At 39.2% G+C, this 24,341-nt stretch overlaps 1 protein-coding gene across 2 annotated transcripts in view; it reads left to right on the top strand.

Moving 5' to 3' along the window:
- Positions 1 to 24,341, top strand: part of igsf21a (immunoglobin superfamily, member 21a) — a 167,464-nt gene that overhangs the window by 41,572 nt on the left and 101,551 nt on the right. For both annotated transcript variants that reach the window (XM_039611907.1, XM_039611908.1), the window contains one exon: positions 15,364 to 15,476. In XM_039611907.1, coding sequence (XP_039467841.1) covers positions 15,364 to 15,476 — 113 coding nt within the window. The remainder of the gene's footprint in view (positions 1 to 15,363; positions 15,477 to 24,341) is intronic.

Here is a 24,341-nt window from a genome sequence, read left to right on the forward strand (position 1 = left end):
GCTTTGTTTTTTGTTTTTTTCTTTATCAGCAGTCAAGCAGTGGTCTCCTCCTTCTCAGCCCTCTAAACAACACAAACCTTGTAATTGGGTTTGGGCGTGTCCCCTTTCTCCTTTGTTTGACAGTAAAGGTTGAACTGGGAAAAAAAGAGGGAAAAAATGTTCACAGATGTGCGCCTCACCATTTCATCTACACCGATGGTGAGTAAGATCACTGCGTAAAGGCTTGTGCATCTTGTCGCGGCACAGTTTTACAGCAACGTGCTCAGATGATGGCTTGATTCTACTAAAATGATGATGCACATCTTGGGAGACAGTGGGGGTTTAAAAGCTGCTGAAACAAAGCATGCAGGCAGTAGGTCGGTGATACAGGCAGGGGACTGGCAGTCCTTTAATCCTAACCACTGTGCTGATAAATCAGCATGTGAGTTTTTATCCCTCTTTCCAGTTTGCTTGGTTCTTGAGTGATGAACAAACCCCCACTCACCTTTAAGGCCTTTTGATGTAATAACCACCTATAGATTACACTGTCTGCAACGGCCAGAATGGTGCTGATGCACTGGACTAACAGGTGGATGGTCTCAGAGTCCAGGTAGCTTTCGGGCAGACGGCAGCATTAGTGAAATCCCTGGGGACATCACAGCAGCCTAGTCAGGAAGCTTCACTTGATATTATGTATCTAAGTAATTCTATGCTAGTAATTGAACTATGCTGGATGAAATAAAGCCTTTAGTATATTGAACTTGAGCTGATATTTCCGAGAAAAAAAAGAATAGGAGCTACATGACCCAGCAGATTTCTTTCAATTATCACTTTGATCATTCTCTGTCCATGAACACAGCACTTTACTGTGAATCTTACAAAACCTTTGGAACCTCTTGTGATAGAGAGAAGGATTTATGTAGCCTCTCTAGTGCACTTCCTTTAAAGTTTGCCACACTATAATGTTTTGTAACAGTTACACCTTGTACATTACAACTTTATTTTTCAAAGAATAGGATCCATTCCGACTTCCATTTATCTCTCTGTATGATAATTGTATGAGAGATTATGCACTGTAGTTTTTCATTTCATCATACTCACCATGACTCCTCCACCCTTAAATGAAGCTAGATAGATGACAGAATATCTATTTTCTGCCTCGCACACAATTGTTTGATTTTTAAGAAGTACAACATACAATACACACTGCCATAAGCAAAAAAAGAAAAAAGGATGATGATACAAAGTAGGAAGACTCATTTTGAGGGCCACTAGAGTTAATAGAAATGTATAATACAATACCAGAAAGCTGGGCTGAGGCACCAGTACAACCCTGCAGGTTATGTTTGTCAGGCAAACTCAATACACTCAATAGTAGATGTCTTAATTGAGGTCACTATGGCAATAGTTTTTCTTCCTCCTATTTTTACCTCTTGGGACATCAAGAAAATCTCCTCTTTTTGGCCTCAACATTAAAATGGTTTGAGTAAAGAAATAATAATAAAAAAAACGATCACTGCCTGTGGAAGATTGCGTTTCTAGAGTGGTTGAGTGAGGCTTCAAAGTGGATAGAACAAGAGCAAACCATTGCAGAGGTGTTGTGAATAGTCACTGAAAAAAGCAGCCTCCTTGTAACGGTAGCAATTCCACTATGATAAATTGAGTCTGCAGTTTATGTTCCCTACATGTGGGATACAATCCTCAAATCTGGCCATTTGACATTCAGAATGGTCATTTTTCCACATTCTCCTCCCTCATTTCCTGCCATTGCTCACGACCCTAGGTGATGTAGAGGTCCACAGATTGAATGCACAAACAGTTACTGATACCCTAGCGAGTCTGTCTCTGGGTTACCAGGACAACTTGCTTCCTTGGTAACAACATCATGACTTCTTTGAAGCCTTTCATTAATTTCGAACCCATTTACCATATTAAAGACACACTGGAATATCTATTTTCTAGGCTCTGTGCTATTTTTTTTTCTTAGCTGTGTGCTTGTTTGTTGTATTTATTATAAACAAATGGGGAAAATCCAAACGAACAAAAAAAAACAGGTAACATTTTATGAATATTATTTTGCAGAGGGTAAAAAGCCATGTCTTTCTCACAGTTCCATATCTTGTTAATTTGCCTTTTTTGTAAGAGAACATAAAAGGAAACAAGTATTCAAACTCTCTCATTTATTCATCTTTTATATAGCCAGCCATTATCATGTGTTTGTTTGCCTGTTTGTTTGTCACTAAAATTGAACTGTGACTCCTGCCCCGTCACTGATGAGTTTACTTACATGTAAAACACCCACACTTTTTGTACCAGAGGCTTTTATGAATATTGGAGTAAAACATAGTGAATAGAATCATAAATGCTATTTGATAAATTGCTTTTTTTGAGGGTGAGGTGGTATTTGGGAACACATTTGGTCTGTAATGTGGATGTCCACTTAATTTTCAGGCAAAATAAACACTTCTAAGCTGAGCAGACACTTAGGCCACTATCTGCTTCAGTGCACGTCTGCAGCTGATTCACTTACTGCGCCAATAGAATATTACATTGTGTTATACTTCTTTATGGTCAAGTGTCAATAAGACCATTTTCTACATGGTTGCTTATATGTTCCCTAACCAACCGTCGAGTCAGTACCATGGAAGAGCTGAAAATTACAGCTCAAAATCCAACCTCATTGTGAAACAATGCACTTTCAGCTCTTTACCTCACCCTAAATATAGGTTTTTGCTTGATATTGTGTGCATCATTCAGTTTTTCTTTCACATAAATATTTAGGAGATGGCCAAGTTGCAGCTCTGATCAGAAACTCCTGGTCCTCCTATATGAGTGTATTATTTGGATTTTTAATGCTGTGAGGCGGCACATAAGTTTAGGGGAGAAACATGTTACAAAAGCATCTTATTGTTTCCTAACACACATTTCAGTCTTTATAGATGTGTGCCTTTTTGATTGCAGCTGGCTTCAGAAAGCTGAGACGCTACCCCTGCCAACCCCCACCAACTCAACCAAGAAAAGAAATTGGTTCAGTTCTCCCAAAACAATATTATTTAGATTGGCAGCCACAACAATAACAACTAATTTACACAGCTGCAATAATGATGCTAGAAGGCAGATGTATGTATATATCTGGGATGATGCAGTGTAATATCCTTTCAAAAACTAAAAAAGGCATTTTATCCTACTGGTGTGTCTAAGGATGGCTTTATCTTCATAAAATTTGCCAGATATTCCAATATAATGAATCACTTTAGTTAGGAGGAGGAAGATCTTGCTTTACGTGCATTTTTCTACATGAGTGCATTTTGTGTGTAATAATTTAAAAGCACATATAAAAAGAAAGACATATTTCTGTCCTTAAAAACTATATATAGTAATATAGTAGTATAATCTTATGGGTCTTTTTTTTCTGTGTTTTATGTATGTTGTGATGGCCCGGCCTCTGTGCGCCCTGCTTCTTCCTTTTTTTTTAGGCAGAAGCAGTTTGGAGATGTGGAGTGATTAAGGGTATAAAGGCTCCTCTCTCAGTCCTTTCTTTCTCTCTTTCTCAGAAGCTTCCACTTCCATCATTCTTACTTGTTAGGTTATTTTTGGTTTTTACATCCTTATCTAATACTTTGTATACATTTACCATCATCCATCCACACCATCCACTAGTGACACTACCTGACACTTTCATACCTCAGTAGATTTTAAATTAAATAAACTGGGTATTTGGATTTTGCCTTTGTTTCTTGAGCCAAACAGCTAAAGGTACTTCCACTTTGCTGTCATGCCCGAATTCTATCATCCCATTTTCTCATTCTCAAGTTTTCCTTTCTCATCAGTTTCAGTCGAATAATCTTATCTGTAAACTATCAAATTTTATGTTTTGGCATCTTTGCTAAAACATTTAACATAAGCACTATGCAGACTGCAGACCCCTCTTGTCAAGTGCTTTCTACTGTTGAAAGGACTGCGCAGGGGTTGTTGTTGTTTGTTTTTTAGTTACCCATTTTCCAGTTTTTCGGGCAGTGCTCTTCAGACATACAAATTATCAAATCATGTAAACTCCTGAGGCATTGGAAATCTCCAGTGAAAACACACAAGCTAATGGCACATTTGTCCCTGCACATACAAGTTCCCAGCTGGATAATCTACACCAGACATGGCTGTATGAGCCATTTTTCCTGATGGCATGGCCATTGAAAATCTGGTACTACTACTACTCCCTGGGGTCTACTTGCATGCAGTGGTCATCCTCTGTCTCTATCATGCAAGCCTTCTGTGAAAGCTATACAATTTAAACCTTGTATCTCTCAAGACTGTTTTTTTTCCTTAATGGTTTGAGAGAGGAAAACATGTTTCTGTGTCGGTATTTATTTTCTAAAAGTTCAAAATGAATGTAACTCAAAGTGCTTTACTGTAATAACTTCACAGCAAATAAGGAGAAATATATGTACTCAGTGGCTAATGTATACCAATACAAATATAGATGAGAAAAGGTTGGGTATAGAGGGTTCTAAGATTTAAAGTTTTTAGTTGAGTGGCTAAGAGTGGTACATACTACAGTATCTAACTAACTCTTGTGGGAAGACTGGCTATATTTCCTCTCTGGCTTCAACTCTGCTTACCAATGACATAATAATTCCACAGGCCTGAGGCCATTCTGAATGAGGACCCACTGACATGGCTCATTGTGAGCAATATGAGCGTGTGTGTGTGTGTGTGTGTGCACGTACGTGTGTGGATGGGTGTAGAGGAGCATGGGGAGGTGGGATTACAACTGCCAGGTGCCGACACTCTTGAAGCTTAGGCATGTCATTAAACAGTAAATCACTTTGACTGAAAAAATCAACTCCCAGATTTCTGTTAGCAAAAGAAGACCTTCCGCATGGGCACAGATTGTGTTCTTGGCAAGAATAAATCAACATCCAGTCATCGAGATTCTCCCGCTACGCAACGCTTCCTGAGCTCAGCTTGCATGTACAGTTACAAATCACCACCTGAGTTGTGTTGAACATTCTTCACTGCAGCATTCATTCATCCATGCTGACTACCAGCCTCGGAAATATGTTAAATTTAAAGATGGAGTAAAAAAAAAAAAAAAAAAGTATTTTTGAGCATTTTTTAATGAATTGGACAAACTCAATTGTTTATTGTTCGTCTATTGCACTCAATAGGATAAGATATAGTAATGTAGGGTAAAACGGCTTATTTTTCTGTCTTGAATCTACTGAATGGGTATCTGTGAATGTTGCCCACTTTTAGAAAAATAAGTGTAGTTAAAAGGAAAAGCCAATTTCTCGCAACCTTGTTTTGGTAGTTGGGGCCATCATGTTTGGTTTTGACACCATGACATTTGTGAAATCTGGGGGATGCAGCAACCAAGGTAGATACAGCTTAACAACAGAGAATAATAAGGCACCACAAGCTGTCAGACAAATCGCTTGGCTGCTCGGTGCATTCTGCTTGAAATGTTTTGATTACCAGAGATGTACATAAAAAAAACACTACTCTAAGATTAAGGTACGGATACACATTTATTTGCATACAAATTCATATAAAAATATAATTTAGATGTTTAGTATTTCTCATGATACGAGTCTCTTGTAAGGAAACACAGACGTTACATACGTTTAAGGTTACTGGAGTAAGGAGAGCGCAGAAAGTGGAGCAAGCAGACACAAGAATGCTGTTGGTGTTTGAACAAGCTGACACAGGTAGCTAATAAGGGGTTGTAAGATGGGAGCGTTGAAAGCTTGTACACTGGCAGACAGGTGACCAAGGGGTTTGGTGTGGTTGACAGGTGGAGAGCGGGTCAGGCTAGTGAATGGAGCCGTAGGCAAGAAGAGGAGTGAAACAGAGTTGGTTTGACAGGTGATGAGGTGGTGGATCTAAGCACAGGAGAATAATATTACAAAACAAAAACATGGGGAGTTAACTACGTAGCACAAGGAGGCAAGGAGACCTAAATGTAACCTGTCTTATGCAGAACAATCTAGCAGAGAGTGACCGGAGAGCTGGTATAGATTTGCTGCTGAAGATGGGTTGATGATCTACAACTAAGCATGCTGATGGAATGAGCAGGAAAGGAAGGAGAAGGAAGTGACTTAGACATAGAGGGACAACCAGGGAAACAAAATGAAAGACAAAAAGAGAAAAAATATATATAACCAGAGCCATAACTTTTTTTGTGTTGTTTGAAAGGTTCAAAAATGACTGTAAGAAACCATCTTCTTAAAATAAAAAAAAAGTATTATTGTATAATTTGTATGTTTTATTATTATATTAGTATATTAGCTTGTTGTTTTATAAAAAGGATGTGGGAAAAGGGTATTTTTTTCTGATATTTATCTGTGTTTTACAGTACATTGTAAAACACATATCAGTCATGACATCTTCTAAGGAGCCTCCCGTCCTATTAAAAACACATCACTACCCACAAGCTTTGAACCACTGCCTTCAAATCCAGCGCATAATTTTAGAAATGCAGTTAGCAGATGAATTGACCGATTACCAGATGGGTCCACATTTGTAGACGTTTATAGCTGACTCTCTTACATGGCATATTTTATGTGTTTAATTACACATGAATGTGTGTGTGATGGTGTAAAATATTTTGTTGTTCCAATACAGTCTGTTAAATCAATCCCCAATCCTTGCAATCAGTTTTTGAACTAAAATCGCCATATTATATCCCACATATTCATTTTCTTTTCTGGAAGTGATCATCTCAAACATGCTTTCGACACTACAAATCAGTTCTGTTTGTTTACATTGCTTGGAGGCACAGTTGAGGAGGCGCTCTGAGAAACTCAGTCATCCATTTTTCTCATACATTAAGTCGCACTGACATCTAAGCAAAGGTAGGCCATAGCCATAAATCACAGAGCACAATAACAGGCACATTTTGGGCTGGTCCATCATTGGCTGTGTTTTGTTTTCTCATTGCATCTTGGCAAATTGCTGTTATTAATGGGAGAAAGCATAGTTTGCAGCCCTCATTAGATGTTGTTCCAACAGCGCCTCTGATGGATTAAGACAAGCCGGAGGCCTTGTCTGCCTCCACAACCAGCTAATATGAGCCAATTAAATGCCATGCACTCTTTGGCCACTCCACACTTGCCTATGTGCTCTTACAGGGATCTGCTAGTATTCTTCTTCATTGGCAAACAGTTTTTAGTTTCAACCGGTAATTTCAAGGATTTTCTGGATGTTCTTTTTGTAGAACAATGGGCTTAACCTCACGTTCAGCGATAATAAATTATCTCCCCTTAAAGCAGTTAGTTTCTCCAAGGGTGCTGAACATTTTTCTTTGATCAAATGTGTTTTAAATGTCCGTTCACATTTCTTCAGTCTCTCCTCTCACTAATTGGAACTATTTGCAACACAAGCTCTGTTGGTTCTAGCCACCATGTGAGAGTCACTGCTGAGGTTTGGGAGTATTAGATTTCAGGCCTAGCGGTGTGTCAGATTCATGCAGATAAAGCTTATGGATAGGTGGCTGTGAGCACCGTTAGCAATATATCTGAGACTTCCTTTAGAGGCAGTGCCAAATATCGCTGAAAGGTTCAATATTGTGCAGCATAAAAAAGCAGAAACGCACAAAAAAAAATCCCACGTGAAAAAGAATCTCCCTACCTTTGAATATAAACACAGCTAAAGTGAGGATGTTCATAATGCATGGCACAAATTCTAATATATATATGTATATAGACACCAGTAGTCACCTGATAAATGGATCAAGTGATGTGACATCCATGTAAGGCTAAAAATTTTCAAAGCAACAAAATAACTCTGGATCAATAACTGTTTAATACAGCAAAACATTGCATTATTAAACACGTTTGACTTATGTGAGGTCTCATGTATTAAAATATTCAATAGATAATTTAAATAAATGAACTGAATAAATGGTATCGACTGTATAGTAGTAACTCTATGCAGTCACAACCATGTAGTGGATTAAATACTGGGATTTATGGGTACGGGAATTAATCCGTGCACAGTTTCAGTAACTAATCAAAATGTCATCCGATATTTTGAATGCTGACTTTAAAAAAGTACACAAATAAAATATCATCAGCATTAGGGATGGGTATCGTTTAGGTTTTATCTGATACCAGTACCAAACCAGTACTTTTGAAACGGTGCCGGTGCTTAAACGGTGCTCGAACCGGTGCTTAAAGAATGGAGAACACAAAATTGGTCCAAAAACCTCTCATGTTCAGCTGTTTTTTTGTAAAAAGATAACAATGTTAGCCTTTTCTGCAGCTATAGGGGATTTATGGCATCACTCTTGGCTGGAAGCAGTGCTTAATCAATGGAAAAAACACAAACTTTGCCCAAAAACCTCTCATGTTTAACTGTTTTCCACTTTTTCTTTGGTCATTTTAGCCTTTTTGGCCAGGGTGAAGGGAGTATCTGCCATCAAACAAGAAGACAGCCGCATGTAACTACGACGGTGTTTGCTAGTTCACCTTACATGCATTAATGTAATAATGTGGTTAGCGTACTCAACGTTAATTACACACGAACAACATGAAGCTACTCACGCAGAGAAGAACGGCTGCTGCTGCCATCATCATCCGTCATCATTTCTGCTACGCTGACAGGGCTAGGGGCCAGGACTCTCCTCTTCGGGTTTTTTGGGGGATGTTGCTAAATCCGGGTCCGATAACAGGCAACCCACCCGCAGTAGATGTGCACGGTGTGAGGTCTCGCAGCAAGCTATCAAATACGGTGCATTTCTCGGCTTTTAACAAAACGCTATACGTCGCCAGGTGTTTCATCAGATTCGAGGAGTTACCTCCTTTGCTCAGTATCACAGTATCAGCTTAAAGCACTTGTTGCAGGCTGCTGAGTTTCCATCTTTTGCTGTGAAGTACAGCCAGACTTTGACCGCTTCGCCTTGGGCGTTTTTAATCTGTAGCTCTGCTCTAAAAGAACGTACGTACCTGGGCCTGCCTACTATGCTTGCAAAGCTAAAATGATTGGCTAGAATCCAAAGTGTATGACATCTAAGGAAAAGAAAAGCACCGAAATAAGGCACCGAAATGTGCGCTGCTTTTCGGTCTGGTTACTACCGTTTATGTCAGAACCGGTGCACTGGTACCCATCCCTAATCAGCATTAATATTCAGCTCCAAATGAATTATAATTAAATGCCCGGCCTCTTTTAGATGGATATCTAAATATCCAGATAGCATGCCTTCTCCTTAATAGTAAGTCTCCACCCCTAGGTAGCACTGAAAAGGTTAACCAGGAAAGGGAAGGAGGCAAGACTATGTCTTATATAGGTGAAGCAGGCTGCAAATTGACAATCACTATCCAGTCATCAAACCGCACTTTTTAATGTTAATGCTTTTACCAACACATTCAAGGCCACATTCCAATTTATCATATATAAAATGTGAACGTATACACAGGTGATCACATACCTAATTGGTAAGAGGAATGTTGGTATGAAGGTTTTTTATGAAGAAAATCAACATAGAACTAATGATCTCCTAGATTTTTTTCCCCCAATTTTTTCAAAAATACATCCTTTAGCGCCACACTGAAGGAATAAAGTAGCTACACATGTTCTTTAACTGCCTACTTAGATTTAGAAAAAAATCATGGTTTGTTTTAAATACCACATTATATGATAACGGTACCCACAGCGTTAAAAAGAACATCTTGTGGGTATCTCTGAGATGCTATTGGCTTTGACTAAACAGCAGTGTTTGACACTGTGGGAATGAAAATAGACTCATGTTCTCATTCCCACAGTATCATGAGTCTGATTATGAGAACAGACTCATAATCGGTAAGTTGGGTTCGAGTGAGGCATATGTTTTGCTTCAATAAAAGCAATAGCAGTGGAAACTGTAATATGGTGGAATCATAAAAGCACGAAAAACTGCAGAGAAATTGTGCTGTAGATTTTATATTAAGTGTTTTTTTGTATGGACAGCGGCTGATTGGAGACTTGTATGCCCACTCAGAGCAGATATGGTTTTGCAGACAGCTGTCTAAACAATCACAAAAGTGTTTTGTGAATTTATCTCATGGGTGGTTAAGAAAAAACCTAAAACAAAAAAAAACTTGCCATTGTGGGTTTGTATTCTCAGAGTGAATTAGCACTCTAGAGTTTTCGCTATGTGAATTTTCCTCATAGTCTGCGTTTTAACTACAGCATCAATCACAACAATGGATGTAGCTTTGCTGGAACACTTTCAAGTGAGAATGGGTAAATAAAATGTGTTTAACTGATGAAGTCATTTGGATGGCATTCGGCGCTTATTTAATTGCATGGGAATTGTGCCCTCGTGTCTTGGTGTGTTCAGACTGAAACTGCTCCAGTTTCTTGTAGGGATTATATGAAATGTGAACTTCTCCGGTACGAGTGCATAACCCATGTAATGTGCTCTTTTAAAATGTTTTCATCCCTCTCCATATGCTTTGCAGCATTTTTATGTCCGTGGCTATGCTACTTTTTTTCCTGTGCCACATAGTCAGTGAATTGTTCACAATTAATCCCTGCAACCACAAAAGAGAACCACCATTTACCACTTACAACTAAATATGTCCATTACTGCAGGCAAGACACACACTTGTCTCCTGTCGAATGACTAACACTACATTCCACAGAATTATTATTATTATTTTTTATTTTTTTTGAATATGCATTTACGCCACCTCACTGAAAAACTCGCACAGAGACATTTACAAGGCGAGCCTGCTCCTCTTGTGGGTTCATAGTAAGTGGTGAGGATTTTCCGTAAGAGCATCAGCTCTGTGTTAATGACATGCAGTCCCCGAAAAGGTTTATCCATTCAATTTGACTCTGGAGAGAAGATCTCTTCAGCCTGCTGATTAAATTAAGATTCCTTAATAAGCATATCTAGGTGCACTGACATGCGAGACAAGCGGAGTCTACCAGTGAAGATACATCTTACATTTCTTTATTGTACTATACGTATGTCAGTTTTATGTACTTTTACCTATTACATATTACTTATTTATAGGAATTCATGTTTTCCAATGTTCGAGATAGTGTTTTAGTGCAATTATCCTTTTTTGGAGAAGTAGTGAGATGCAGTGTAGTTTTATCAAAGGAATACTGGAAAGATTATCACGTTGTCATCTAAACTGTGGCAAACAAGCTGAGGTGAATCATGGTGAACAAGATAGCAACTACAGTCACATGAAACAAACATAAAAAGAAAACAGGACTCTATGTAGTCCTGTGAAAAACTAAGGACACCGCATGTTTGAATATCCTGTAGCACAACTAGCAGAAATAACTTGAAACAATTGTTTATCAGTCTCACCTCACTCTGCAGGAATTTTGATTCACTCTTCTTTACTCCTCTTCAGTCTATTCAAGTTTGCGGGTATTTGTTTATGCACAGCTCTCTTAAAGACTTACCACAGGCTTTCAATTGGCACCTGGCTGCTACTTTCCCTCTTAACTCCTGTGGAAGCAGTAAGGTTGTTCTTTCTTTTTCACATGACTCTATATCGGCAGAGAACACGAGCATGCCACCAAGAACCAAGGATATCTAGTAAAGTTTTGCACAGAATTACTGAAACACATGGCTCACCTATAATGTCCCCATGTTCGTCCTATCATGTTGGGTGGGTCATGTTGGCTTATACATGATGTAATTTGACTTCCATGACAGTTTCTTTAATGCATGCAAAGTTTGAAGGCTGTTTACAATCTAAATCAAGACATGAAATAAACACTCGAAGTCTCATAAACTTCACAGTAAGAGAAACTATATCAAATTGAGAAAGCGTACCATTTTAAGAATAAAATATCAGCTCATGTTGATTTTGACAGTAGAACTCACAAATGTTGGAACACAACAAAAGGCTGGGAAGGTAATTGGTGCTAAAAAGAAATATTTTGAAGCTAACTGGTTTAACTGGCAACAGGTCAGTAACATGATTGGAGAACAAAAAGGCATTCGGGGAGGCAGGGTTTTTTAAAGATGGACAAGGTTAATCAGCCCGCGAAAACGGCATCTGCCAACTGCAAACTATTTCAGAATAATGTTGCTCATTGTGAAATTGTAAAAATTGTGAAGAAATATCTAATCAAGTACAGTACATAATATCGAAAGAATCTGGAGCAATCTCCATCCTCAAGGGTCAAAAATCAGTGTTAGATGCCTGTGATCTCTGGGCCCAACATCACATTAAAAACAGTCATGATTCTGTGATGGAAATCACTGCAAGAGCTCAGGAATACTTCCAGAAATTACTGCCTGTGAATGCAGTTCACTGTGCCATTCACAAATCCAGGTTAAAGCTCTATCATGCAGAGAAGAAGACATACATGAACATCAAGAAATGCTGCTGTCTTCTCTGGGACATAGCCCATTTAAAATGGACTGAGGCAAAGTGATAAGCTGTTCTGTGCTCAGAAAAATCAAAAATTTAAATGCTGTTTTTGAAAAGTGGACACCAGGTCCTCCAGACTAAAAAAGAAAGGGACCATCTGGCTTGTTATCAGTTGTTCTGAAAAGTAGCTAAAGGTTTTAGAGCAACATATGCTACCATGTATGATGTCTTATTCAGGGAAGGCCTCTCAGGAAGGGAACGGTAAACTGTGTATTGCATCTATTACAATGGCAGGATTTCATAGTAGATGAGTTTTTGAACTGGCCTAAAGAACTCTGCAGTCCAGAGTTTTCGCAAATTGAAAACATTTGGTTCATCATGAAAAAAGAAAAAAAAGTCAGACAGTGTACTATAGAAAATGAAATACTCCTCTGTGTGTGTTGTAGTCAGAGCTTCTCTGTTCAGTATCTTGCTCTTCTGGTATTTACAAAGGGTTGCAAAAAATAGTGAAAATAACAGGGAGATGGTAGAGTTCGTACTAGAGTGTTCAGTCAGCGCACCCAAAAAATCAAAATATTAAAAAGGAAATTTATTTATTTTAATTTATGCATGCTTGTTTAATTTCAGCTCAGTGTGAACTGCTCTCCCTTGTTTTCTTCATTGTGTATAAACCAGAGGAGAGCAGCAGAACAGCAGTAAAGACTCGCATCACAATGGTGGGCCTAAAATCAGTTGGCTTATTGTATTGTGTTATGGCCATTCAGTGTATGATATTTTATAATGCCAGTGTGGGCTAATGGTTGTGATGGTTGTGGCAGGAGATTTCTTTTTTCTTTCTAGTGTCCCTAAGCTTTCTGGCAGATGATATATACCACAAGCAAGTGGAGGCATGGCTGACATGTCCATTTGTTTTGGTTTTAGTTTGATATGTTTTATGGTCTAATGCAATATCTGGTGGTTGTGAATTTCACTTATATTTGTGAATGTCATTTACTTACCACCTTTAACATCCTCCGAGAAACAATCATCATTTTACGAATCAGTTCTAAATATCTAAATTACCATTGTGCATTATATTCAATTCAATTCAGTTCAGTTCAGTTTTATTTAAATAGCCCCAAATCACAACAACAGTTCCCTCAAGATGTTTTATATTGTAAGGTAAAGACCCTACAATAATACACAGAAAATAGAAAAAAACCCAACAATCATATCACCCCTTTTGAGCAAGAAATTTTTGCAACAGTGGGAAAGAAAAACTCCCTTTTAACAGGAAGAAACCTCTGGCAGAACCAGGTTAAGGGAGGGGCGGCCATCTGTTGTGACCGGTTGAGGTGATACGACAAAATTACGTTCTTTCCACAAGACCGTGAGCATATTTATGTGCCGTCCTCAAAAATGAAAGGGATTTCTGAGATATACTCACAAGTGAGTGAGATGGATACTGAAAAAACATTCTGCCTCTGATCACTATTTTCCCCAGCATGGAAGCAGACAAAGTGCTTTTTCATCCTATAATTAGGTACCTACGGTGGACTGTTCATGCTACACGTCTCTGCAGTTGTCCATTTCTTACACTGATCACCTGGGGAATTCTGTAAAACACTGATGTCCTTAATATTCTCTTAGTTATGTCAGTGTGTCAATATTATATAGAAATATTGGCCATTGAGTGCCATTTTATTCTGTTTTATATTTTCACTTTCGTATCCATCTGTTTTCTGAGATATAATTCCCTCATTAAATACTGAATGTGCTGACGCTGGTGATATGTTGAGCAGAGGGTTGCTTGTCTGTCATTGGAAATGAGCCTACTAACTGCTTCATTTTGCCTTAGCCAGATGTAAAGAGATTATTGCTAATACATAAATTAAATACTATATCTTTTAGGATTGTATATAGCTATAATACATTATTTTTGATTCAGTTAACTCTTTTAGTACAAATATCCTTTCCTTCAGTCTTTAGTCTCCCACCCCTCGACAGCTTTTGGATGTATTTATTTTTTCTCAGGTCTTCTCATTATCACCAGGTAATTGCCTTTGTATCCCTCCATTTTTATTTGGGCGATATAATCTCACACTTATGCTGATGTGCTGTTCTGTTATCACCCCATGTGTGTGTGAGTGTTGAATTGTGAAACTGCAGTTCTGTGTGATATTTTTTTGTGTGTGCAAAGGGCTGATGATCAGGCACAATAAAGCATTCATCTCTGAAGAGTTTGACCTTGTATTTGGCAGTTACTTTTTCTTATTTTTTTCTCCTTTTGCGTTTTCTGTTTTTCTGTGTGTACGTAGCTTTTCTTGTTGTGTGTTGTTGACTTTTTATCACAGCAGCTTTCATTTAATCTTCAATTACAATAAATTTGGGCAGCTTGAGGTTGTATACTGCATGGAACAAATGAGATAGTATATTTTGTGATTTTGAAGTGTAAGAAAAAAAAACTTTACTGTATATGGATTATGGTTCAGCCCGCCCTATCAGAAGCAATGGCAGCATTGCACATTAAACATATTTTCAACATGTTGTGTCTGACATTTTTCATCATGTTCTTTACTAACTATGAATGTGAAACTGTTCATTGTCATGATGCTGCTGAAATGGCTTTGCTTCTATTAGAGGTTGAAGGAGGATGTGTATTCAAGGCCAAACAACTTCAAAAAATAACTGGTGAAAAGCTTAAAACACGTTGCACAACCAAATGTGCTGGATAAATCCAATGAAAATAATAATATGAGAATCAAATAGACAACTTCTTGCCAAACCTGCAGTATGGTAAGTAAGTTAAAAGAAGTTGCACTGTAGCTCATTTGTTTGATTTAATCTGTAAAGCTGTGACTTATGTAACTATCAGCGAAGGGATGCATGGTAACATGTTCTTTTCTCTGTATAGGATAAAACATGACTTTTTCGCCCAAAGTGAATCTATTAATTCTACACTACTGAGTTCTTTTCTAAAGAAAAAAAAAAGAAAAGAAATACCACTAAATTATATACTGTTTCAGAAAAGGTGTAGTTATCGTATGTTACTGTACTAAAAGTTTGTTTCCATCCTCTTTTTCAGGATATTTGACAGTTACCATAGAGCCCCTGCCTCCTGTTGTTGTTGGTGAGACTGTTACTCTCAAGTGTAACTTCAAAACTGATGGAAGGCTGCGTGAGATTGTTTGGTATAGGGTGAGTAAACCTTTCTACAGTTTCAAAGCCACTAAGCATGAGTTGCTTTCTAGAGCATTCATTTGTGTTATTTCTATCCATTTGTCATTTCAAGGAGGTCAATGCCAACAGTCATATCACAGGTTTATGGCTGTGTTAGAACAACCATGTGCTGTCAAACCGCAGTTGTTAGAAAACAAGCTATGATTTGAGCCAGCTGTATGGGAGGCATCGCTGGATGTTGCTCAGAATGTGATTTCTCAATCTGGTGGTCATCACCATCATTTCTTAATAGTTCACAGCTGGTGACTCAACAGTTATTAAAATCCCAGTTGGTGTGATACACTGCCTAAGTGCTGCTTATAATTAGGTAGCTGTTGAAGGAGAAAAAAACAAAAAGCCCTTGTATGTCCAGTATAATGGTTTATATGTTTTAAAGTTCTGTATTGAAGTAAAGCAAATCTGCAAAATGTTACAGTTGAAAGAGACGAAATTTGTCTCACTTCAAGTGAGTCACTGATAAGCACTTAAAATGGAAAGCAGTAGCAGCTGCCGCCATCACATTCTTGCCCGACCATTTTTCTTTAAGCCAAAAACTCTCCAGTAATTCTTGAGAGCTATACAGATTTGCTTTGTGAAAGTGTCCGACTTTTTACATTAATGAGTTTACTGGTGATCGGATTTGTATAATGCAGTACAGACAAATTGCAGACCCTGAAATCTTATCAATCTAGCTTGAGGGTCTTCATTAAAATGCATTATTGCTCTGCATTGTGTCATTTATGGTGTCTTTGATGCACTTTAATGACTGATCTGTTTTCAAAACGAATGCAGGGTGAATTATCAGATGCCATTATTATTGTATGAGCATAACTCCCTTCACTTTATTTAAAATAGCTCTTGCTTTAAGGAGGATTCTACTGAATTTAGAGATAAAGGTTAGGCCACTCACCATAAGCTGTAAATAAACATCATTTCCAAGAGACAGCGTTGTATGTACTAGTAGGAAAATGATGGATTCTTGTAAGCTCAATGTCTGAAAACTGAAGATGTCAACACTGAAGTTGTTGTACTGACTATAGGAAAATATATGTATATAGCATTCCTTAAGCTTAAGCAATATTTAAGTAAATGTCAGTATAGTTTGCCCAACTTGGTGCAGCCTGAAGAAGTGCCATGGACTCACCCTCCTGTAGGCCCACCAGCTGCAAGAAGCATCATAGGAGCCAGGTGCAATGTGTGTCAGGCAGTAGTCAGGGGTGTAGCCCCTGGCTGTCCCATCCCCTGGTATAGAGGTTTGCAATTCTGACACGTCACCTCTCTGCTCGGGAAGGAGCCTGAGGTAGTAAGTGAGGTTGAGCGATACAGGCTAGATATAGTTGGACTCACCCCAAGCTTGGTCCCTGGAACCAGTCCAGAGAGACCTGCTGGACTCTGATCCAGTCTGGAATTGCCCTTGGTAAAAGGCAGTGGGAAGGGGTGGGCACTCCTGTATCCCCTGGGCTTGTGGTGAACAAAAAGGTTGCTTTTCTACACCATCAGGTTGGGGAACAGGTCCTGACTGTTTGCACATATGCACCAAATGATAGTTCAGAGTACCGAGTCTTCTTGGGGTCAGTGAGCGGGGTGCTTGAAGGTGCTCCATCTGGTGACTCACTCATCCTACTGTAAGACTTCAGTGGTCACATGGGCAATGACAATGACACCTGCAGGGGTGTGATTGGGAGGAACATCCTGCCTGATCTGAACCTGAGTGACCTTTTGTTATTGGACTACTGTGCAAACCACAGATTGTTCATAATGAACACCATGTTCAAACAAAAGGGTGCCCACGTAGCACGTAGCACCAGGTCACTCTCGTTTGGAGGTCGATGATCGATTTTGTAATGGTATCATTGTATCTGCGGCCGTATATTCTGGCCACTTAGGTGAAGAAAGGTGCGGAGCTTTTGGATCTGGTCTCGCCAGCATCCTCCACCTAAACTTATAGTGAGAGTACACTGGGAACGTCAGGCAGAGGCAAGATCTTAAACTACCCACACCTTCAAAACTTTGGAAGAACTCCGAGCGAGACTGGGGACACTGAGTCCAAGTGGGCCGTGTTCTGCACGTCCATTGCAGAGGAAGCTACAAGGAGCTGTGGCCGCAATGTGGCTGGTGCCTGTTGTGCTGGTAATCTCTGAACCAGATGGTGGACAGTGTCAAGCTGAAGAAGGAGTCCTATCAGGCTTGGTTAGCCTGTGGTATTTCGGAGCCAGCTGATGGAACAAGTTTAGGTGGTAGCTGAAGCAACAACTCGGGTGTCGGAGAATTTTGGTTAGGCCATGAAAAAAGCCGTTCGGATTGCCTCAAAGCAATTCTGGCAAACACTCAGGAGGGGAAAGCGGTGCTCATTGGAGGTGGAGTGCTACTGACTTCAACTGAGTATATGAGTATATAGTTGAAGGGTGGAAGGAACACTTCGAGGACCTATTAATCCCACTGACAACGGGATTGGAAGGAGAGTCCAGGGACAAGGAGGATGACTCGTCCATCACTGAGGGCAAGGTCACTGAGGTAGTTAAACAACTCCTTGGTGGCCATGCCCTAGGGTGGAGAAGGCTCACCCTGAGTTCCTGAAGGCTCTGGATGTTGTAGGGCTGTCTTGGTTGACACATCTCTGCAACATCGTGTGGACATCTGGGGCCAGGGGTGTGCGCCAACTACAGGGTATCACACGCCTCACCCTTGCTGGGTATACCAGGGTGCCGGAATTGAGAGTTCTTCCGTTAGTCGAACCTCAGTTTTCGTCCTAGTCATGGAACACTGAGCTCTTTATCCTCTCGAGGATATTTGAGGATGTGTGGGAGTTTGCCCAAACAGTCTATATGTGTTTTTTGGACTTGGAGAAGGCATTCAACTGCATCACCCTATGGGGGTGCTTCGGCATCATAGGGTGTCTGCCCCATTGCTACGAGCCATATGGTCCCTGTAAAAGTGTTGCAGGAGTTTTGTCTACGTTGCTGGCAGTAAGTCAGACACATTCCAGGTGGGTGTTGGACTGTGGCCAGGACTGCCCTTTGTCACCAATTTTGTTCAGAATTTTTATGGAAAGAAAAATTTTGCTACCTGGCTATGCCAGTCTTTTTATGGGTAAAATTTCACTTTGGTGGCCTCAGAATCTCATTTCTTCTTTCGTAGATAATGTGGTTCTGTTGGCTTAATTAGGCAGTGACCTCCAGCTCACACTAGTGCAGTTCACATCTGAGTGGGAAGTTGCAGGAATGAGACGTAACCTCCCTGTGGGTGAGGTGTGCCTTGCATGTCCCACCAGAAGGATATGATATGATATACCTTTATTAGTCCCACAAGGGGAAATTTCATAAGGCTGCCGACCTATTGCACGCAATGGCGGCAATAGGAGGCTCCGGTGCAGACCCAGGACACACTGGAGAGACCCAGGACACACTCAGCTGCCGGCTGAGGAGAGGGAGGTGTGGGCTCCTCTGCTTAGGCTGCTGGCCCCACAGGACAGCCCCAAATAAGAGGAGGAAAATGATGCACGAATGGATGTCAAGATAGTTGAACTTATAATACATAACTGCATAATACATACATTTTTTGAATTTTTTTTTTCTTAAATTATGTCTATCCTCCTATCTGTACAAATCTGGACAGAACTGATAAAATGTCCTTCAAATGAAATATTTAATTGAGCAACTATAATATTAATTATGTGGCATAGGAGATACATTTTCCACACAGTGTGTAAGGGAAAGGTTAAAAATCCTCCTAAATGATACAGTCAGTACTCTGGGTCCACATTTACTATTGTTTATCTGTCAAATAAACTGGTTATTAAACATGTGAGCTTGAATTTGTACAATTTAAAGTATCCAAAAACCCCACACTGTTACTGAGGTATGCAGTCTCTGCTGGGTCATTCTGTGTGTATTTGAAGAGTCTGTAATGTACGGTACAGCATTGTGGTGATATTCACCTTGGTTTCACCCCCCAACCTAAGCTGCAACACTATTCATTAATGAGCAAGCAGCAGTTTATTGCTTAGGCAGGAAGTGTGTCTTTTGAGCAGCTTCTGCTTTCTCACTTTTATTATTGTGGAATAAAACAGTGTATCTGGGCTCATCTGAGCAAATGCTGACCTTTCAAGGTAGGACAAAAAGAGATTTATGGCACTTTACACGTTCACCTTGCTATCATAGATCACCTTCATTGCTGTGACAATTTAATTTAATCAAGCAGAATTTGGGGAGCATTGTTTTGTCTATTGATAGCTGTACTTTAAATAACCACTGAGAGAAAAGAGCTGCCCATATTAAGTGTTCTCATGGGGAAACCAAAGAGGTTGTAACAGAAATCAACCTCAGCTCTCCGGAGGCCACTGCTCAGCACAACCGTTGATAAATTATAAATCAATTACCCACTTGGCTGCCAAAGTTTCTTTAATCTCTGCCTTTTATTTGACTAAATACTGTTGACTTCCCATTTTACCTCCTGTTCAAATGAAACTGGGGTTGATACTCACCTTGGGAATACTCGTAATCAAAGCTCAGCCAATCACAGGGAGTCCTGAATAAGCTGAATATATCACTGATGCTCATTTGCGATGCTAAGTGGCTCCACAGTGAGGTGGTTTACACTTTTCCCTAACAAGTGAAAGCTCACCGTTTTGATCATGGGAGGAAACACAAATCCCTTGGGGTTTGTGTCAAGAAGAGCGGCTGTTGTAAAAGTAAATGAAATATGTGGAGCTACCTGCTGTGATGACCCTTTGTGAAGAGGGAACAGCTGAAGGTAGCTTATTTTTATTTATGATATTAGGTCACATCATATTCTGTTTGAGGATTTTTTTTCAGCATAACACTCCCACGTTACAGTCAGAATTAGCATGCCTTATTAGCATGCCTGTGTTAAAGATGAACCGCATTATTTTAGAGGACCTTTTAAGGCATGCTAACTCAAATTCTCAACAGTATATACAGCAAGATAAAATAAATGTATTTTATATCAATTCCTATGTGTTTCTTTTATATAAAAATATTTTGTATTTGTTTTATCCCCTAATAACAAAGTTTATTCACATGACATCAAATAATTTAAGTTTGAGAACATTTCTTTATGCCTAAAGGACAAAACATACAACATTTTTAATATCTTAATTCAACAAGAAAGCAAAACTCTTAAACTTAAGAAAGTCTTTTGCGAGTATCTTGGGCCCTGCCTTGATTTCATGAACAATGATCTTTTAATGCAAGAGCTTCTTAAAATAACCAACACATTGCCACCCTCCCTAATATAAATGACCTTCTATGTTTAAATGTGCATTTATCTGCTTCTGCATGAATGGATACTCTTTATTAACATTTATTCATATTTTTTTTCCCAATTATTATATTTATTAGGCTGACTTCTGGTCTTAAACCATTGTCCTGAGACATAGTCTAACTGGTTTTACTTAGTAAGGCTGGTTAGTGTTATACTTCCCCTTAAGTATACCAGTTTTTCAGTGTATATATTATCACTATTGTTAGTGGTGCCTAATAATTCTAAAAACTCCATATTCCCCACACTGAGGTAATTTCCCTACAGTCTGCAGAGTCTACCTGATTATGCATGTTGCGTAGATTTTCCAATGCATCATTAAAAACATGCAGACGGGCAGACATGAAAAAATTAGATGATGAAAAAAGATTTCAGGCACAAAAACAACTTCAATCATAAAAAAAGGCTAAATAAAACATTTTCACCCCCTCTTCCTTTTATGCCTCCCACTCGTAATCTTTAATAATGATCGTTTATGGATAGAATCCCTTATAATACTCTCATTTTAGTTTACTCACGATGACAGACACAAACAGGGTGTTGGATGCAAGAGAGTGAAACCAGTCTTCAGTAATGGATGTGCTATAGCCCTGCAGCTAATGCTTCAAGAGCAAATAAATGAGAGCCTCTCAAGTGTGTATGATAATGCACTACAGGCCACATGAATGTTTTTAGTGAGTAGTGAATGCTGGCAGGCCACAGATTAAAAAGTGAGGATATGTAATACCATCAAGCTCTCCTTTATGCTTTAACAGCATACGTAATAGTAATGATGGGTGGGCGCTCTTTGGAGCGCTGACACAATTCTGCGAGTTCATCTAATGCTGCAATTGCTTTAATTTATGTCATTTTAATGAATACATACGGTACATATGGGACATCTCCCAATGGGTACCATACTAGTGGTTGTGTAACAAGTTGTGCCTGCCTGTTGAACTCCCCCTCTGTAATTTGTTTAATTTTAATAGCAGGATCACCTGTCTCTATCCTTCTGTCCACCCACCCCTCATTCTACCCATTACACAAGCCTCCCCTCTCCTTGGCATAGTTCTTCTGGGATCTTCTCTCTCACCCTCACAAGTATCTTCCCTAAAATGCTTCCCTAATTTACCACTGACCTGTCAGCTTGTTGAACTGCTACTCTAATTTCCTATCATTAGCTGTGTCCATCTATTGGAATATTTCGATTCAAGATCATTAGTGTATGCAAAGAGATTTCATTTTATTCATGTTAAAAACGTATACATTATTCTGCCTTGGTTTTTGACAACAAGCTACACAAAAAACTAGAATCTAATCTCCCAATGTTGAGCTGATTATTTTGCCAAATGTAAACTTGTGTTTTTTTAAGGCTGAAGGTCAGAAATAAATGCATTTATTTAGATTTCACAAAGTCTAGCAAAGTTTAGCTTTTTATAAAATTTGTGGATGCCATTCAAATATTCCTGTTAGGTCAGTCTTGTCAGCGTCTTGGCAGATTACCTATTCATACATTCCTTAGTTATCAACTTTTTTGTTTAAAAAAAGCTGAAACTTTATACTTGAAATACTTTGGCTTTTATTATTTTATTGTGCAGAGGAAATTTCTCAACATAAAGGCAGAATTTCACAGAAACCTGGTATACATGTTTTCAAATTGTGAGCAAGCAATCATCAAATTGTCCATAAATGTGCAAAGTTACAACAAAAATATGAAATGTGATTTTAAGTATAATTAGCTTGTAACACTGGTTTTCTGTAAACTGTTGATTAGCTTAATAACCATTTTTTGAACACTGTGTGTCATGAGCCATAGTGTAACCAAAGGCAGCTGCACAGGAGGTAGGTTGAGCCCAGTCGACATAACTATCTGCATAACTAAGTCTCGATTCTATGTTGCAACCTCATTTATTTTTTGTTATGAAATTAATTTTACCTGCAAATATTTATTCAATATTTTTACACTCCTTTGATCAAAACTGGCTGCCTTTTCTAAAAGGTTTTTGATGGCAGGGGGCATGCTGAAAAGTATATTACTCATACTTGCTGATCTTGCTCTCTGTCATTTGTGGAAAATGTGCGCATACTTGTTGAGTCAACTGTGCAACAATTTGTTTCTTGGCAAGTGTGCTGTACAGTAGTTTGTCAGCACAGCAACAATAAACATTATGTTTAGCAAGCTAGAGGAAAAAGAAAGGAAAAAAAAGTGGTGCTCAAAGTAGGAGCGAGGGACGAGAGCAGGATGACGAAACCACCAGGACTTTGGACTACACTTGGCGTAAGGGTCCAAAAACATATGACAGATATGACAATATTTAGTTCTACAGAGAAAGTTTTGAAAAAGTTTCCATCTGTATCTTGTAATTTAAATGACTTTGGAAGTGGAAAAAAATATGAGGGTGGATTTCCTTTTTTCTAGTGTGTTTGTTTTATTATTTGTGTTGGAGCCTTAGCCGTTCACGAAAGGACAATAACCAAAGGCATTCGTAAATTTCAGTCATCAGCTAACGACCACTGAATGCTTGTCAAATTTTAATTGAGCCATCTGCCACCACAGATTTGATTCAGACCATCTCAAGTCAGTTGTTTTTTTTGCTACAGCACACTACAGCATTGGCACATTGTATGCACATACATAAGGATACAACTGATATCCAAAATGAAAATTGTTGTTAACTACTGCAGCTGTTTCAATTTGTTTGAATACTTCAAATCAACTCTTGTAGACCAGACTGTAGCTCATTATTTCAAAAACATAAGAAAACTTGGGACTTTTGTGTAGAACACATAAACAAATCTGTAAGTTCTTTCCAGGCAAAAAGCATTGTAATGATATACCTGGAAGCTTTTTAATCAACTTATGACTTAGATGTAACTGTAAGTAGAATACAATAAAAATATCCCTTAATGATCCTAGTTGGCACGGTGGTTAGCACTGTTGTCGCACAGCAAGAAGGTCCTGAGTTCAATTCCACCATCAGGCCGGGGTCTTTCTGTGTGGAGTTTGCATGTTCTCCCCGTGTTTGCGTGGGTTCCCTCCGGGTACTCCGGCTTCCTCCCACCGTCCAAAGACATGCAGTTTGAGGGGATAGGTTAATTGGATAATCCAAATTGTCACTAGGTGTGAATGTAAGCGTGAATGGTTGTCTGTCCCTGTGTGTTGGCCCTGCAACAGACTGGCGACCTGTCCAGGGTGTACCCCGCCTCTTGCCCTATGACAGCTGGGATAGGCTCCAGCGCCCCCCGCGACCCTGGAAAGGATAAGCGGAAGCGAATGGATGGATGGATGGATGGATCCTAGTTGGGGGAATTCACCCATTCCAGCAGCAAATGGAGCATAAAGATTCAAAATGAGCAAGATATTTAACCAAAAACTGTACAAGAAAAGTCAATAGCCACGATTGTGTCAACCATTTGTTTAGGGCCTGAAGTGAGTTGTTTAGGATATTCTGATCCGGTAAGTGCTCCTGTTAGCCGGCATTAGTAAAACTGTGTTTGAAGTGGATCTAACATTGGTGGACTGCCACAGTGAATAAACACTCTGTGATGTCAGAGTGTGATAAAACTATGTATTTGAGGGAATGT

Source organism: Oreochromis aureus, linkage group 5, assembly GCF_013358895.1.
Source record: "Oreochromis aureus strain Israel breed Guangdong linkage group 5, ZZ_aureus, whole genome shotgun sequence".
NCBI lineage: Eukaryota > Metazoa > Chordata > Actinopteri > Cichliformes > Cichlidae > Oreochromis > Oreochromis aureus.